We start from the raw sequence: 16348 nt of genomic DNA, 5'->3' as shown, positions 1-16348 counted from the left end.
TGAGGATTAATGCCAAGAACCATCTGCTGCCTTAAATGAGATGAGCTAGGTTAGCACAGAGACTGAGGTTTTTTTTATGGGAGATAATTATCCAGTAAGCCATCAGTATATCTAAATGTTTGCAGGTTTTCTACTGCTCTCCTGCCACAACTGGTGCAAAATTAATGAAACCTGCAAGGTGACTCATCTGCTGGAATTATAGTATTAAAATTAGAGATGATTTCAAATTATTCTGGACTAAGTTCCTCTCAGAATATAATTTTAATAGGAGTTTGGTATATACAATCACCCTTTGAATAGAGGACACAGGTGCTGGAGTAGCTCAGCAGGGCAGCATCTCAAGAATAGGTGACGTTTTAGGTCAGGATCCTTCTTCAGACTGATTGTGGTTATGGGGTAGGGAAATGAAAGCTGGAAGAGAGGAGGGGCAGGCCAAAGCCTGGCAGGTAATAGGTGGATACAGATGAGGGGGGAGGGTGGTTGATAGGCATGTTGAGGAAGGAATGTAGGTGGAAGAGGAGTGGGAAGGGACTAATAGGTGCGGGTCCAGGTAGGGCACAGGGGATTGGGGAAAAAAGGAGGGGTGGGGGTTTATGTAGTTACTTAAAATTGTCTAATTCAATGTTAATACCCTTAGAATAGATAGTTTAGCAATAGGGAGATAAATAGACTCTGCTTGCGAGAATCCACCAGAACAAATGCAGTAAAATTCCGATAATCTGACACCCTTGGCAGACTAGCAGATTTTCTGGACTATTGGATGTTGCTCCAATTAATATCCAAACATGATTTTAGTTCACTTTTGTTCACGTTTTAATGTAGTACTAGACCAAGTGGGACCCGTCGGGCCCCGTTCACCCAACGCAATATTCCACCACTCACGCGTTCCCCCAATGCAACCCGTTTCCACCACTCACTCTTTCCCCCAACGCAATTTCCCATCACTCACCCATAGCCCCCCAACTTATTTCCCCTCATCCCCCAACACTCGTTCTCCCTCCTCTTCACCCTCCCTCTTCTCTCCCCTTTCCTCCCCTCTCCCCCTCACCTCTCCTTTCCCTTGCCCTCAGTCACTCCCTCCCTCCATTCATAACATCTCTCCCCTCCCTACCGCCCTTGACGTCATTGTGAGGTGGAAGCTGCTGTTTTGTTTTTTTATGTAAATTAGATCCCATTGTGATGTCATTGTGGGTGGAGCCCTGCTGAAGGGCCGTTTATGTAAATTATATCCCATTGTGACGTCATAGCTGCTGCTAACTGCCACTGCAACTTCAAATGATTGGTGAGTAAGGTGGTCCAAAAATTGTAGCGCTATCGTGTACCGTTTTGGCGTAATTCAGGGCATGACCCGCAGACAGGCACTCAGACAGACACACAGACAGACACGCAGACTCGCAAACAAACAAGATGAGAGTTTTAGTAATATATAGATAGACAATACATTTTCCATTAATTTTGGTGAGCACATTTTTAAATAGACTGCTCCGTGGGTCCAGCTCCATGTTCCTGCCCCTGATGCTCCTGATCCCATCCCCAGTCTGACTGCACACCCTGCCTACACCCCAGCCCCGACGGCCCCCTTGAACCCCAGTTCTGGTTCTAAATCCCATCTGCACTCTCAATCCTCGGCTAATTAACTAATGACCGAGCCAGATGCTAAACCATCAGAATTTCCAAACAATAGGATGCTGGACTGTTGGAGTTTTGGTTAAAGAGAAAAACTGAAGAAAAATAAGTATAAACCTAAGAACAAAGTGCAGTGAACTCATGCAGAAACAACTTTGTTGTGGCATTGTAGCAGATTGGAGCTGTTCAAGGAAGAACGAGGGGGGGGGGCCTGCAACCTTCCTGGTATAGAATGGAGGTGTAAAAGGACTGCAAATACATGGTAAAGATGAGGCAATTGGGACCTTGGAATTGTTATTGAAGTGTTGAAGAAATCAGGAGGTGTCTTGGATGTAGATTATGGGGTTGGGGGGGGGGGGGGATGGACAAGGTAGAATCTAAATATTTGGAGATGGGTTTGGGGTGGCAAGCAAGAACAATGAAGCTGCCAGGACAGTCCTATTTGCTGGTTTTGGGAAGGAGATAGAAACAGGCCATACAGGGTAGGGGAAATATAAGGTTGGATACCGTTGAGGGGAAATCGCTAGAGATGATGAGATTGGTAACGGTATGGGAGATGGTTACCTGGGTCATGGTCAAGCAGTACGTATGAGGAGTTGTCCGAGTGCTGGTGCATGGCTGGGTTTTGCTGCGTTAGATATTGGCAACTTCAAGAGTGCTGCATATATTGGGCCTATTTTGAGAGCAACGGTTTGTGCACCTAATAGATAGATAGATAGATATAATTTATTGCCACACAACCAGGGTTGGTGGAAATTTGGGTTGTCAGCAGCAGTACAATAATAAAGAACACACAATAAAACTGTAACACAAACATCCACCACACAGCATTCATCACTGTGGTGGAAGGCACAAAAATTTGGCCAGTCCTCCTCCATTTCCCCCCCGTGTACAGGACCAGAGTCCAGTCAGTCCAGGATCGGCTCTTCCCCACCGGAGACCGCGGCTTTAGATTGTTGTAGGCCGCAGGCCGGCGGTCGAGATTTAAAGTCCCCGCCGCAGCCAGAAGCACCGTAGACTGCAGGGCCGGCGGTCGAAGCTCCCCTCCAGGGGTGATGGTAAGTCCATGCCGCACCCGCGGTAGAAGTTGGCCGCGGGCCGGCAGTGATGGCTTCTTCTTCCCCCGGGTCCCCAACGAGGGATGCCGGGCTGTAGACGCCGCACCAGCTGGAGTTGTGCAGACCGCGGCTTCAGGCTGCGACTTCAGGCTGCCGGCTGCCCCGGGCCAGCGAAACGGAGCGCTCCCCTCCAGCGAGCCCCAGCGAGGGTCGCCCGCTCCATGCCGAGAGTCCACGCTGCGCCCGCCGCTGAAGCCCCGGGCGTGTCTCCGGGAAAGGCCGCGTCGATCCTTGATGTTAGGCCACGGGGGAGGCGACCTGGAAAAAGTCGCCTCTCCATGCAGGAGGCGACCGAAGCGGTTTCCCCCTTACCCCCCCACACCACCCCCCACACAAAACACACGAAGAAACACAAAATACACACTTTAAAACATACTAAAAAATAAAAAAAGCTGGAAAAACTGACGCGCTGCTGACATGGCTGCACACAGAGGAGCGCCCCCTACAGATAATCTTAATGTGTTGCCATTGATCTCAACTGTGGAAGATTGCCACTGCTTCAAACTTCCCTAAAGTTTGAGCTTTAAGTTGAATTCAGGATATTTAAAATGTACTGGGGTCCTTGGGTTACGTAATGGTTTAATTCCAGAGAACTGTCTAAACTGAATTTTCAGAAAGTCGGAAACACATAATTTCCCTTAATTATATTGAGAAATCTCGGGGATAGATTTACAAAGAGGAAATCTGTGTAGGTGACAAATGTTGGTCTGAATGTAGCCCAGGTGGGATATCAGTGGGGGAAGCTAATCTGTTAATCAATGAGAAAACTATTGGTAGTTTAATATAACAATGGTTAAGGTATACGGTGATGGCAAGACACTTGCCAGCATTGATGCACAGAGGCATCTTGGGGTCCAGGTCCATAACTCCCTGAAAGTGGCATTATATGAATATAGAATGGTGATGAAGGCTTATGGTATGCTTCCTTTCATTGGTCAAAATATTATAAGACTCAGAATGCAGCTCGATAAACCTTTGGTTATGCTGCAATTGGAGCATTGCGTGCACAATAGTGCAGTGGTAGAGTTGCTGATTTACAGCGCTATCCGCTGTTTAATCCGGATTACAAATGCTGTCAGTACAGAGTTTGCATGTTTTCCTGTGAGCATGTGGGTTTTCTCTGGGTAATTTGGTTTCCTTCCACATTCCAAAGGTCTGCAGGTTTGTAGGTTAATTTGGCTTCTGTAAATTGTTCATAGGGTATAGGATGGAACTAGTGTATTAGTGCTCATTGGTTGGCATGGACTCGGTTGGTCGAAGTGCCTATTTCCACACTGTATCTGTAAACATGTCCATACCAAGGTGCCCCATCTAAACTAGACCCACCTGCCCGAATTTGGCCCATATCCCTCTAAACTTTTTTTATCCATGTATCCATCCCAATATTTTTTTTAAATATCATTGTAGTACCTGCCTCAACTATCTCCTCTGGTTGCTGTTCCATATATATACCACCTCGGTGTGAAAAAGTTACCCCTCGGGTTCCTATTGAATATTTCCCTTCTCACCTTCTTAAACCTATGTCATCTGGTCGTTGATTACCCTACTCTGCATTCACCCTTTCTATTCCAAAGCTGGAACGTGGCTTGTTGCTAAAGTCTGCTGATACCTTCAAAGAAGTCTCTCTTTCATATTTAGGTAATGTTGCTCTAGGCATTACGGATTCCAATAAGTTTGTCTAACACCAAAATCAACACCTGATACAGAATGCACCGCTGTTGTACCACCACTAATATTTTTCTTGTCTCTGAGAGGCAGTCAATTATGTCTTCCAAATATTTATGTTCTGCCTCTGAACAACTAATATATTTTTAAAAAGTCAGTTGCTGCAAGGTGCGCCAGAACTGATTGTGTGAGGATCAAGGCCATCTTTTCTTTGTACACTTACTAGTGCAGAGCTAATAGCTATGTCCAGATCTCAGGTTCTGTGGGAAAAGGGAGCCCAATGCATGCATTTAGAGGTTGATAGTGAAGTGCAGTCTATGGTGGCTCAGGGCCAGGTTGTAACATTGTGCCTTTCATGATTGGGAAGGGCGCGTGTGTAAAGGAACATTATGTCGGGAATTATGTTCAAGAAGGAACTGCAGATGCTGGAAAATCGAACGTAGACAAAAGTGCTGGAGAAACTCAGCGGATGAGGCAGCATCTATGGAGCGAAGGAAATAGGCAACGTTTCGGGCCGAAACCCTTGTCTACATGTCGGGAATTACGTTGCTGCATTGGCATCAGGCATTGGAAATGGCAAGACCAATTTGATAAGGCGTGCCCAGTCCATTTTCTGTAGTAAACCCAATGCCATTGTTAATGATGCCTATTCTGAGACATAGATCTGCTATGTTTCAAACAATCTACGTGCTTACAAATTGAAAGATTTTTATTGCCCAGTTTTCCATTTTTATTGCCCAGTTTTCCATTGTACACTGTTTTAACTCACATGAACATCCAAGATTGTCATCGTGTATGAACTATAACAAGTTACATAATTGATTTCACTCTGTATTTGGCATAATTTTAAACCATGTTTATTGCAAACATTAAATTAAACAGTAGAAAATGTGTATTTAATTTACAGAAATAGCACCAGAAACTTGCTTTTTCACCAAGTTTCATATGTTCAAAGATGTACACTAATATACAAAACAAGAGGATTTCAAGTTCATGTGTATGTTGAACAATTCTTAGTTATATTAAAAAAAAATGTCTGAACTGCAATGTAATGCTAGCATTAATTACTAAATATTAACAATTATAGATTTTCTCAATACATTTTTGGACAAATATTTCAAATCACTACAAATGTTCTGGCAGTTTCCTCTGTGGCACAGTGGGTAGAGCTGCTGCCTTACAGCGCCAGAGTCCTGGGTTTCATCCCAACTACGAGTGCTGTCTGTACGGAGTTTGCTTGTTCCCCGTGACCATGTGGGTTTTCTTCAGGTGCTCCGGAGGGCGTACAGGTTTGTAAGTTAATTGGCTTCTGTAAATTGTCCTTCGTGTGTAGGACAGAATTAGTGTACGGGAGTGATTGCTTGTCGGCACAGACTCGATTGGTCGAAGAGCCAGTTTACAAGCTGTATCTCTTAAACTAAACTAAACTAGTCTACCGTCAACTCACTAAAATAGTAAATTGATCAAGTACTTAAGTAATTACTGTGCTATAATCTGTACTTGAATGTTATTTTTAACACAACTAGTTTCAGTTAAATACATTCATCCACTTCACAATCTTTGACCATTCACAACCACTCAGTAACATGTTATACCAATATTGAAGATGCAGTTTTTAATTTCTGCCATAAAAGTGTGTTACTGAATATTACAAATGCAATATAGCACTAATCTAATTAATGCTCTGATGTAAAAACAATTTATCGATCAATAATGTTCAAACACTGAAAGCTTACGAGTTGCCAACTGCTAAAAGATTAAGACCTCTTGATCAAAATTCTCTGTTATAACTGACCATGATTGGCATATTGATAGAAATAATGTTATTGCGCATAAGAGGATAAATGTATGTTCCCTCATTTCTCAATTTGCTCTTTATTGCTGTTGAGTCCAGGTAACTACCGTTAATTTAATTTATCTACTTTCTAAATCTTTGGATATTTTAATATGAAAGGCAATGTCCATCAACTTAAAGTGAAGAAATGAAAATTGCCATGGATTATGTAGGTCAGCCTGCATAAGGGAATGAAGGATTTTCATAAAGTATTACAGTTTACATTTCAAAATAAATTACACTGGCAACTACATGGATGTTTTAGGCTACCTGAATCATAATGTCTAAGAAAACAAAACTTAGCCTGGTTGTATTATCTAACCGTATTATACAGGCTGATGGTCGCTAATACCCTGATATACAGTTTAGCAGGCAATGGTTATGCCAGTATAATATTCAAACCAATACAGGACATTTTTGAACTCCAAATGTTGATTTACCCCGGCACTTGTTGTGCACCAGATTGTACTTCATGCTGTTCAGTTCTCTTGCATTTTTGCATTTTTTTTGTGGGACTTACTTTGAAGAGAAAAATTAGTTAGATTAAATGGCCCCAACTGAAACATTTATTTTAAGGTCGCTCATAAAATCTTAAGCTATTTAACTCATTCAGACAAAGACAAATTGCTGGAGTAACTCAGTGGGTCAGACAGCATCCCTGGAGAATATGGATAGGTGACATTTTGGTCAGGATCCACCTTCAGACCGGTGAAGAAGGGTCCCAACCCAAAACATCACCCATCCATGCTCTCCAGGAATGCTACCTGATCCACTGAGTTACTGCAGCACTGTCTTTTTCTGGCAAGATATTACTGTTATCGGAGGATTAACACATGGACAGTAATCTAAAGTCCTTATTTTCAAACATATTTAGCTTGAATATACAGCAACTCAGTTTTGTTTTACTTAGTGGTTCTTGATTTTAAAATCTAGATTGGCCATGCATCATTACCGTTCTAGTATCGTTCAGATTGCCAGATGTCTACGTTTGAAACAAGTATTTCCAGTTTGTTCGCTGTGAGATATACAGGAATCATTTAAAATCAAATGGTGGTTACTTCTTTCAGTTCTAGCTGCTCATGCTATGTTGGCTTTGTCAGCTATGCATTGGTAAATCATTCAGTAAAACACCACTGAAAGTCGAGTACAGCTCCTCTGTTCCTGTGTAAGCTAATTTTCCTGACATGACAACAACACTGACTTCGTCACCAGCTTTCAGCCTGAAGATTAGGCTGAATACAGCAAGGCCACCTCCAGGATGTTTTTCAGTTTTATCCATTGCAATTTCTAGTAGTTCAGTCCTGTAGCCCGCAGTATCCGCTCGTGCAATGCTTACGTTGGATACTGTCAGCACCGCCTCAATGCGTTCATTTCTCTGCGGAGTCAACACAGCGCTAATAAAATACTGTCCACTGTGAGGAACAGTAAATATACCTGCAAAACAAAGATAAAGAGAGCTTTATATTCTATTGAGCAGTGTCTAGAACTGATGCATTGGTCTGAAGTTCCACTTCCATTCACACCACACAATGGCCTGGCGATAACTATTTTCTATAAGATTTGCATCACCTACCATTGATTTCCCACATGCAGATCAGCATCCTGAAGATAATAAATGTTCAATTGAATAATTGACCCAAAATAGCGAGTAAGAGAATGGGTAACCTTTGATGAATGGTCTCTTAAACCTTCAAAGTCACACCTCTACCTACAAGGCACAGATCAAATGCAATGGAATATTTTCAACCTGGTTGAATTAATAAGGTCCAAAATGCTCAAAATGTTTAACATCACCCAGGATGATTAGGACAAAACAATTTATTGATTAGCACTATCCACCATTAAATGCATTTTATTCACCATCGTAAACACTTCCTCTACCACCAATGTTTTTTTTATTTCAAAATATACTTTATTCAATTGGTAAATATATACAATTTCTGAACCATTCAAACAAAATTCATCCGACATTTTCGGAGACTATACAAACTTTTTCCAGTACAATTTTTTACATTTGTCAAATTTCACCAAACAGTCCCCCACCAGTGCCACTCTGTGGCCCCTGTTCAAGTAATAAATATATACAATGTGTACACAGTGCGAAAATTTCCATCTGACATTTCAAGTTCCACAAAAAATGTCCCCCACCCGTGCCACTCATGTGGCCCTCTGGTGTGGGATACCTTCCCTTAATTTAATTTAATTTGAGGGGCGTCTCCACCATACTGTGCCCCCCATGTCCAGCAGCGGAAGGACCCTAGACTGTGGCCCTCCCCCACCGAGCCTTGGCGTTGGCTGCACCAAGCTTCAGCGAGTCCCTTAGCACGTACTCCTGCAGTCTGCAGTGGGCCAGTCGGCAACATTCCCTGACGGACATCTCACTCTGCTGGGTGGTGAGCAACGCTCGGGCAGACCCTCTACCACCAATGTGCAGCACTAACAAATCTGCCTGCCAGGATATTAGCTTCCTTCCAGTTCGGGTGCAACCTATTCCTCTTGTTCAAGTCACCCCTGCCCCAGAAGAGATCCCAATGGTCCAAAAATCTGAATCTCTGCCCCATGCACCACCTTCTCAGCCATGCATTATCTGTCCTATCTTCAAGTTCCTACTATCACTAGTACTTGGCAATGGGAGTAATCTAGAGATCACGACCCTGGAGTTTCTGTTGTTTTGCCTTTTGCCACTCCCTTTGCAGGACTTCATCCCTTTTCCTACCTACTGTATGCCATTTGTGCCAACATACACAACAACCTCTGGCTGCTCTCCCTCCCACTCGAGAATGTCATGCAGCTGCTCTGAGACTGGTTGGGACCCTGGACCCTGGCACCAGGGAGGCAACATTCTATCCTGGAATCTCAATTGGTGCCACAGTATCTCCTGCCTGTCTGCCCCCTAAGTAACAAGTCTCCTGCCGCTATGGCTTTGCCTCAGAGCCAGGCTCTGTCACAGGACTGACTGCTGCACATCCCTGGCATAGACCAGGTCATCGCTCCCAACAGTAGATATCGAATTTTGAGAGGCATAGATAGGATATATAGTCAGAATCATTTTCCCAGGGTGGAAATGTCCGACACCAGAGGGTATAGCTATAAGGTGAGAGGGGGGTAAGTTTAATGGAGATGTGCAGGGCATATGTTTTTACACAGAAAGTGGTGGGAGCTTGGAACACAATGCCATGGGTGGCCATGGAGTCAGATATGCTGGTGATGCTTGAGGCGTTTAGATACGCACATGGAATTGCAGGGGATAGAGGGATATGGATCATATGAAGGCAGATGAGATCAGTTTAACACGGCAGCATGTTCAGCACAAACATTGTGGGCCATTGCGAGTGTTTAATTGACTGAGAAAGAGACACAACAGCCAATAAAACAGAAGGGAAGTCACAGAACAGAGTTTTTTATACCTACAAAGGTCAGGGAGAGAGTGGGTGAGTGGCCATTTTGAGAGGAGAGATTTCAATTTTGAAAAATTGGCAGAAAAGTTGAGTTTGTTTTGAGAAGGTGGGGGAGGGGGCATTTAAAGAAGCAGGGTTTTGATTGACTGAGCACTCAATAGAAGGAAGGGAAGGTTCAGCAGACTGTCCTTTTGGAAGTGGTGGTGTTGGGAGAGGGCAGCCGGGCGGAGGTGTGGGCGATGTGCAGTGCAGTTGAAGTGCTGTGTTTAGGCCAAGTGCAGAACTGAGGCTTTGGCTCAAGAGGCTTCAGTGAGAAGAGCTGAGGAAAAGGAAATGGCAGGTTCAGCTACTGTCTGTTTCATTGAGATTACAGTACGGCGACGGAGGCCAACAGCGAGTTCCATCGTCTGACACACGAGCGAATGAACAAACAGGTGGAATATTGGAATGCTCCACCTGCAGGAAGTCAGAGGGATTTCACGTACCACTGAGGTCTACACTTGCTGTAAGTGTGTTCAAATGCAACTCCTTTAGAATCACATGAAGGAACTGGAGTTGCAGCTAGATGACCTCGGGATTATCCGGGCAGTGAGGTGATCACTCCCAAATACAAATAGGAAGTAGTTGGGTGACCACCAGGAAAGGGGGTAGGCAGAAAGGGCAGGGATCCCCTGGGGTGTTCCCCTCTACAACCGGCATGCCCCTTTGACTACTATTGTGGGAGAGGAAAGGCTGGAAGAGAGTAGCAGCAGCAGTGGTCTGATGTGCAATGTCAGGTCTGGCTCTGAGCCTCAGGCAGGAATGGAAAAGTCAGACAGCAATTGAGATAGGGGACCTGTTTGGGGACAGACAGCAGATGGTGTGTAGTCTCCCTGGTGCTAATGTCCAGGATGTCTCTGACCGTTGTAGAACAATCTCAAGGGGGAACCTCTACTATTTGTGATATATATATAAATAACGGACATAAACGTAGACTGGTTGGTTAATGAGTGCATAAGGCACCAAGGTTGCTGGGGTCATGGACTGCGAGGACGGCTGTCAAGAGATACAACGGGATATAGATTAGCTACAGAAGTGAGCGGAGAACTAGCGAATGGAATTTAATCTCACATGTGCGAGATTGGGGGGTCAAATGCAAGGGGAAAATATACAATGAATGGCATTTCCCTCACCAGCATATACAGAGGGATCAGAGTCCTAGTCCGTAGCTCCCAGAAAGTGGCAACACAAGTAGATAGATAGGTAAAGAAGGCAAATGGTGTGCTGGCCTCCATTGGTCAGGCGTCAGGGCATTGAGTATAAGAGTCAGGATGTCAGGATGCAACTTTATAGGGGTTAGGCCACATTTGGAATATTGTGTGCGGTTCTCATTGCCTCATTACAGGAAGGATGTGGTGGCTTTGGAAAGGGTGCAGAGGAGGTTTACCAATATGTTGCCTGGATTAGGGGGTATTAGCTACAGGGAGAGGTTGGACAGACTTGAATTGTTTTCTCCAGAATGCTGGAGGCTGCATGGAAAACTGATAGAAATATATAGAATTATGAGGGGCAGTTAGAAGATATTTCCCAGGAAGAAAATAAATCACATACTCGATGGCATAGCTTTATGGTGAGAGGGGACAAGTTTAAAGGAAATGTGCAGGGCAACTTTATTTTTACACAGAGGGCGATGAGTGCCGGGAACACGCTGCCAGGGTTGGTGGTTGAGACAGATACGGTAGTGGCATTTAAGAGACTTTTCTGTAAGCATATGGAGGGATATGGATTATGTGCAGGTTGATATGAGATGGTCTTGGCATCGTGTTCAGCATAGACATTGTGGGCTGAAGAGCCTGTTCTTTTGCCGTGCTGCACTGTACTGTTCAGTTCTATGAGGGGAATAAATTGGGTAAATGTGCAGTCTTTTTACCCAGGTGAGTCTAATCAAGATCCAAAGGACATAGATGAGAGTGCAAAGATTCGATAGGTTACTACACGTTGACTTTTTCACTCAGCCCTTGGTGGCTATATGGAACAGCTATATGGAACAGCTGTCAGTAGTTGAGACAGGTAAGTATAGCAGCATTTTAAAGACACTTGGACAGGCACATGGATAGGATAGATTTAGAAGAAAATGGACCAAATGCAGGCTATTGGTTCAATGGGGCATCTTGTTTGGCCTGTATCCATGCTGTGTGGCTCTCTGAATTTATTCACAAATAGCAATTTGACAAGAGTATTTGGGCAGTATTCAGATGTCCTCTCTGAACCACAGGTAAGTGTGGAATCCAGAACCAAAGGACATAGGTTTAAGGTAAGAGGGGAAAGATTTAATGCCACCAGATGGCTGCCTCGCCAACAGTCTGTCTTTGTCTTTTCCTTCTTTTGTGTTTTTAGTTTGTTGTAAAATGTATGTTTTAGTATATTTTTAAATTTGTATTATGTGTGAGGTGTTGGTGGTGGTGGTGGTGGGTGGTGGTGGGGGGGGGGGGTGTTGGGGGAAACTTTTCTTGTCTCTTTCCTCAACGGAGATGCAACTTTTTCCGTGTCTTATCTTCGTCTGGATTGCGGCCTAACATCGTGGAGTTGGCGCCCTCTTGTTTGGGACTTCTGGAGCTCGAAAACCGCGGAGCCTGCGGACTTTAACATATCGGAGTGGGCGATCCCTTTGCCAGGGGTCGGCCTTTGGTGCTCGAACCTGCGGGAGCCGCGGATTTTAACACCATGAAGCACGCAGTCTCTGGTGAGAGACGGATTTTGGGAACCAAGCTGCAGGAGTTCGACCGCCCCGATGCAGGAGCTTAGACCGCCCCGACGTGGGAACCCGATCGCCGGTCGCGGATGGTTCAATTCCCCCGACCGCGGGAGGAAAGAAGATAAGACTTTATTGCCTTCCATCCGAGTGAGGAACCTGGAGGAGCCGCTGTGGTGGATGTTTATGTCAATTTTTATGTAGTTGTGTGTCTTGTTGCCTTTTTATTATGACTAATGGCAAACCAAATTCCTCGTATGTTGCAAAACATACTTGGCTTATAAATTACGATTATGATTATGATTAATAGGAACCTTCGCGGCAACATTTTCACACAAAGGATGGTGGTTATATGGAACGAGCTGCCAGAGGAGAGAGTGCAGGCAGATACTATCACAATATTTAAAAAAACATTTGGACAGGTACATGGATAGGATAGGTGTGGAAGGACACAAACTGCTGCAGTAACTCAGCGGGACAAGCAGCATCTCTGGATAGAAGGAATGGTGACCCACCAGCGGGCCGGAGCCTTCGCCTCACCCCAGTTCCATGCTCAGCACCAGGCCCACAGCCTCCACGCTGCAGACTCCAGCACCACATCAACAATTTACAGTAATGATTTGCTTCTGTGACGTGTAATGGTTTAAGATGGATTGAAGTGATAAACTACCGCACCAGCCATGCAATTGCCACCTGACCCGAGTTGAGAACAAAGGGGGGGAACCAGCAAAGGGGGGGGGGGGGGTTCACTGCCACGTGCAGCAGCTGACAGTAGATAGAACTGTTCGATACTTATGTAACATTGTTGCCGCCAATACGTGGCGACACATGCGTACAGCTTAGGTTGTTGCATTTCACTAGGGGTAACTTACATACATGTAACAATAAAGTATCATTCATTCAACTGCATGCTTTTCCAGTGATGTCATACCTGTCGTGGTTGCGTAATGACCTCCATCGTTGATGAGAATTTTGTTGAACCTTAAAACCCCATTATTAGCTGTGAAGGGCTCTTCAGTTAGACCAACAGAAAATATAACTTGTTTTGTAACACCCTTGTTTCCTGTTGATAAAATACGAGCGATGAATATCAACGAAGGAGACAGTGATAGAACTAAGAGAAAAATTAGACGAGTTTACTGATTGAATTGAAAATTCACCAATAAAATCCATTACTAAACCTGGACAGCAACATTCAATAATGGAAAACAGTCGTGCATATTGGATCTATTTAACGTAAGTATTCTTGGGATAAATAAAATCTGCTTTGGCCAGCTGGATACTGCCAACGCAGGAAATATTTGTGATGGGAAAAATCTGTTCAGATCTCCTCCTATGTTGGGAACAGTAAACAGAACTGTAAAATAAGGTCGATTTTTGTACTTTATGCTTTCCTTAATTGGGTTTATGGCAGTGCTATATAGTTAATTGACCACAGAGTTATCAGTGTTTTATAATATCACAGTGTACAGTTGGTGAATCATTTATCTTCTGCTCCAAATTGTTCATGCCAATTAAAATACTTGATGACACTGTTATTAGGATTTGAGGGCTCAGCTTCAATGCTGTGACCTGAGGTAGATGCGCTTAATACAGGTATATGGACTAAACATTGCACACATTAAGGGTGGTGCAGTGGTAGAGTTGCTGCCTAATGCCCCTGTCCCACTTAGGAAACCTGAACGGAAACCTCTGGAGACTTTGCGCCCCACCCAAGGTTTCCGTGCGGTTCCCGGAGGTTGCAGGTGGTTGCCGGAGGTTGCAGGTAGTGGAAGCAGGTAGGGAGACTGACAAAAACCTCCGGGATCCTCCGGGAACCACACGGAAACCTTGGGTGGGGCGCAAAGTCTCTAGAGGTTTCCGTTCAGGTTTCCTAAGTGGGACAGGGGCTTTACACTGCTTGCAACGCCGGAGACCCTGGTTCGATCCCAACTAAGGGTACTGTCTGTACGGAGTTTGTACGTTTTCCCCGTAACCGCGGGGGTTTTCTCCAAGATCTTCGGTTTCCTCCCACATTCCAAAGACATACAGGTATGTAGGTTAATCGGCTTGGTGTATGTGTAATTTGTTCCCAGTGTGTGTAGGATAGTGTTAATGTGCGGGGATCACTGGTCAGTGTGGACTCGGTGGGCTGAAAGGCCTATTTCTGCACTGTATCTCTAAACTAAAACTAAACTAAACCAGTTCATTTATATTTAGAAGGGGGGGGGGGGGGCACAGTGGTGCAGCTGTAGAATTGCTGCCTTACAGCGCCAGAGACCCAGATTCGATCCTGTCTCCAGGTGTTGTTTGGACGGAGTTTGTGCATTCTCCCTGTGACAGTGTGGGTTTTCTCCGGGTGCTCTGATTTCCTCCCACATTCGAAACACTTGCTATTTTGTCAGTTAACTGGCTTCTGTAAATTGTCCATGGTGCAAAGGATACAGTTAGTGTACGGGTGGCTGGCATGGACTCGGTGGGCTGAAGGGCCAGTTTTCCACACTGTATCTGTAATCTAAACAAAACTACTTTCAACGCCAGATGGATAGAAACACAAAGGATAAATTGAAGTGAAACTTGGCACAATTATCAAGGAAAATATTCCCGAACTCTGCTATTATTCATATTAAACCAGTACATGCAGAGAATTCAAAAACTTGAACAAAGTTCAAAAAGAAACACCTTTGATGCATTCAATATGGTTCTGTCTGAAGTGTTGCCGTTGATCATTGACCTTGCAATGCAGCTTTCTTAATACATTCAGCATGTAATGCATATCATGGCTGTTGCTTATGGCTGCTAAACCTGCCAAATTAGTCATTTTCCTACCACTGATTGTGATGGGGATAACAGTGATTGCCCAGTGATTGCAGGAGGAGAAAAGAAAAGCTAGAATATCATTCTCAGGTTAAGAAAACTGGGCACTTTGTGCTAAGCTACTGGGTACAAAATCGTGCCAAGTGGGAGAGAATCAAAGTTTGGAAGGTTTTAGCTTTGTCTCCTCTCAAGAGGCTCCTACTGATCCCCTTTTAAAGAAACATTTGTGTCTGACTTGATTGTACTACAGGTTTATAACAGGCCTGAGAGGAAATGCACTCCTTTGGATCTTATACAGTAAGTGCCGACTATACTGTAAACTACTCTTTTAATGTAGACATAATAGTGAATAGTGTATAGTGTTGGAATAGTGAAAAGCTTGGATAGATGTGGAGAAGATGGTTCCACTAGTGGGAGAGTCGAGGACTAGGGGTCATAGCCTCAGAATTATAGGACGTTCCTTTAGGAAGGAGATGAGAAGGAATTTCTTTAGTCAGAGGATGGTGAACATGTGGAATTCTTTGCCACAGAAGGCTATGGAGGTCATCAATGGTTATTTTTAAAGCACAGATAGATATAATCCTGATTAGTACAGGTGTCAGGGGTTATGGGGAGAAGGCAGGAGAGTGGAGTTGGGGGAGAGATAGATCAGCCGTGATTTAATGGCAAATAAGACTTGATGGGCCGTATGGCCTAATTCTGCTCCTATCACATGACCTTCTGACATACCCAGATATTATGTTCACTTTGTAATGGTATTAATTGAAAGATCATGGCAATTTAATAATTTTATGTACACAAGAAAGGAAAGGAATTTCTATCATCTTTCGCATACATATTCTGATACCCCAAACCACTGAAGAATTTGAGGTGCTTTTGGTTTATCCCTAGTTTGTGTAGGAAAAGTGGCCGTCAATTTGAGCACATCGAGTTCTCATGTCTAGATCATTTGTTCTTTATCAAAGTATAGCAAAGGATAAATATTAATCAGCATTCTGGGTAAATCATCTCTGTTCAAAATAATGCCATGTGATTTTTCTTCATGCACATGAGAGTGGATAGTCTGTGGATGTGCTGTCAATGAAACTTTAAATCAAAGTTTAGTTTAGAGATAGTGTGGAAACAGGTCTTTCGGCACACCTAGCCCTCGCCAACCAGTGATCACCCATACACTAGTTCT

At 44.0% G+C, this 16348-nt stretch overlaps 1 protein-coding gene across 2 annotated transcripts in view; it reads right to left on the bottom strand.

Moving 5' to 3' along the window:
- Positions 1-5243: 5243 nt before the first annotated feature.
- LOC116986290 (EMILIN-3-like) overlaps positions 5244-16348 on the bottom strand; it is a 32176-nt gene continuing 21071 nt past the window's right edge. For both annotated transcript variants that reach the window (XM_033041672.1, XM_033041673.1), the window contains exons 5-6: positions 13304-13435; positions 5244-7677 (exon numbers count right to left, since the gene is read on the bottom strand). In XM_033041672.1, coding sequence (XP_032897563.1) covers positions 7340-7677; positions 13304-13435 — 470 coding nt within the window. In that variant the 3' untranslated portion in view covers positions 5244-7339. The remainder of the gene's footprint in view (positions 7678-13303; positions 13436-16348) is intronic.

The sequence above is a fragment of the Amblyraja radiata genome, chromosome 23, assembly GCF_010909765.2.
Source record: "Amblyraja radiata isolate CabotCenter1 chromosome 23, sAmbRad1.1.pri, whole genome shotgun sequence".
Taxonomy (NCBI): domain Eukaryota; kingdom Metazoa; phylum Chordata; class Chondrichthyes; order Rajiformes; family Rajidae; genus Amblyraja; species Amblyraja radiata.
This window is presented reverse-complemented; position numbering and strand designations above follow the sequence as displayed.